At 38.8% G+C, this 1,107-nt stretch overlaps 1 protein-coding gene across 3 annotated transcripts in view; it reads left to right on the forward strand.

The window, feature by feature from the left end:
* The window catches only part of fam131ab (family with sequence similarity 131 member Ab), a 34,592-nt gene that overhangs the window by 5,517 nt on the left and 27,968 nt on the right, over positions 1 to 1,107 (forward strand). Inside the window, exon 2 of one of the 3 annotated variants that reach the window (XM_014023467.1) lies at positions 888 to 1,027. The exons of the other annotated variants lie outside the window; for them this stretch is intronic. Coding sequence (XP_013878921.1) covers positions 935 to 1,027 — 93 coding nt within the window. The 5' untranslated portion in view covers positions 888 to 934. The remainder of the gene's footprint in view (positions 1 to 887; positions 1,028 to 1,107) is intronic. 3 annotated transcript variants of the gene reach the window in all.

Consider the following 1,107-nt stretch of genomic DNA (forward strand, 5'->3'; position numbering starts at 1 on the left):
TATATATAGTATTATTGTGGCAAAAGCCTGTACCTGGTCTGTCATTGCTGCATGTACAGCATGGCTTTAAAGTGCATGGAAGCAGAATGCCACATTCCTGTTATCTCACTACATGCCAGTCGGCAATAAAAGAAAGAAATAACACACAACATAAAATATTGCTGCTTCAGAAGTGCTTTCTGGAGGTGTATCACATAAGGCTTCGTTTTAATTATGTGAAAAGAAAATCTTGATGACTTTTTAAAGTATTATTTGATAATAGGACATATTTAGTGCAGTGTTTAAAGATTTTTTTAAGGAAGCATAGTGAGATATGAAAACCTTACATTTGGGTCATCAGCTCTGAGCAGCTATACTTCAGCTCCTGGTTGAGGCGTTGTGACTGCATTTTTTTGACTAAAGCAGCAGGGAGCTTAAAGGGAAAGTCTGGGGATTTTTGAAGTGATGTTCTGTCAAGTACTCAGTAGTTATCAGATGAGACATCAGCCACAGAACTTGCATGGTGAATCAGAAGAAGGCTTCCTCTAAGCTATTCTAGTAGCAAAACCAAAGCCTGTTTTATATTATTTTATTCCTAGATCTAAAAAACAAGGTTTGCGTTGGTGAGAAAACATTTAGGTTTGGACTGACTGCTCTGATCAGGTGAACTGATACATTCAGCAGGCTTAGATTAACATTTACATTAAAAGAACATATTTTAAAAACAGCAACAAAGACAAAGTCATAGCCTAGCGTAGAGGAAGACCTTTTCTCTGTCGCCTACAGTGTGCTCTATGACCGACGTTACGGCCGATAAAGTACTAATTATAACTTTTTAACAGAACATCGTTTCAAAAATCACCAAACTGAACTCTTAACCGTTGACGTGCCTCTCTTCCTCCTGACAGTGGCGGTTGACGGTTCGTTGTGTGCGGACTGGAGCGTGTCTAGCTCCATGTCTGATATGGCGCTCTTGGGGAACACTCGGACCTGCCTGGCTCGATCTCTAATACTCAGGGGACCTTTGGGTGCACTGGAGTCAAGCGAGGTGCTTCTCAATCTCTCTTTTACTAAATGCTCTTGTTTTTATTATTATTATTATTATTATTATTATTATTATTATTATTA

This window comes from Austrofundulus limnaeus, unplaced genomic scaffold, assembly GCF_001266775.1.
Source record: "Austrofundulus limnaeus strain Quisiro unplaced genomic scaffold, Austrofundulus_limnaeus-1.0 Scaffold371, whole genome shotgun sequence".
Classification (NCBI taxonomy): Eukaryota; Metazoa; Chordata; class Actinopteri; order Cyprinodontiformes; family Rivulidae; genus Austrofundulus; species Austrofundulus limnaeus.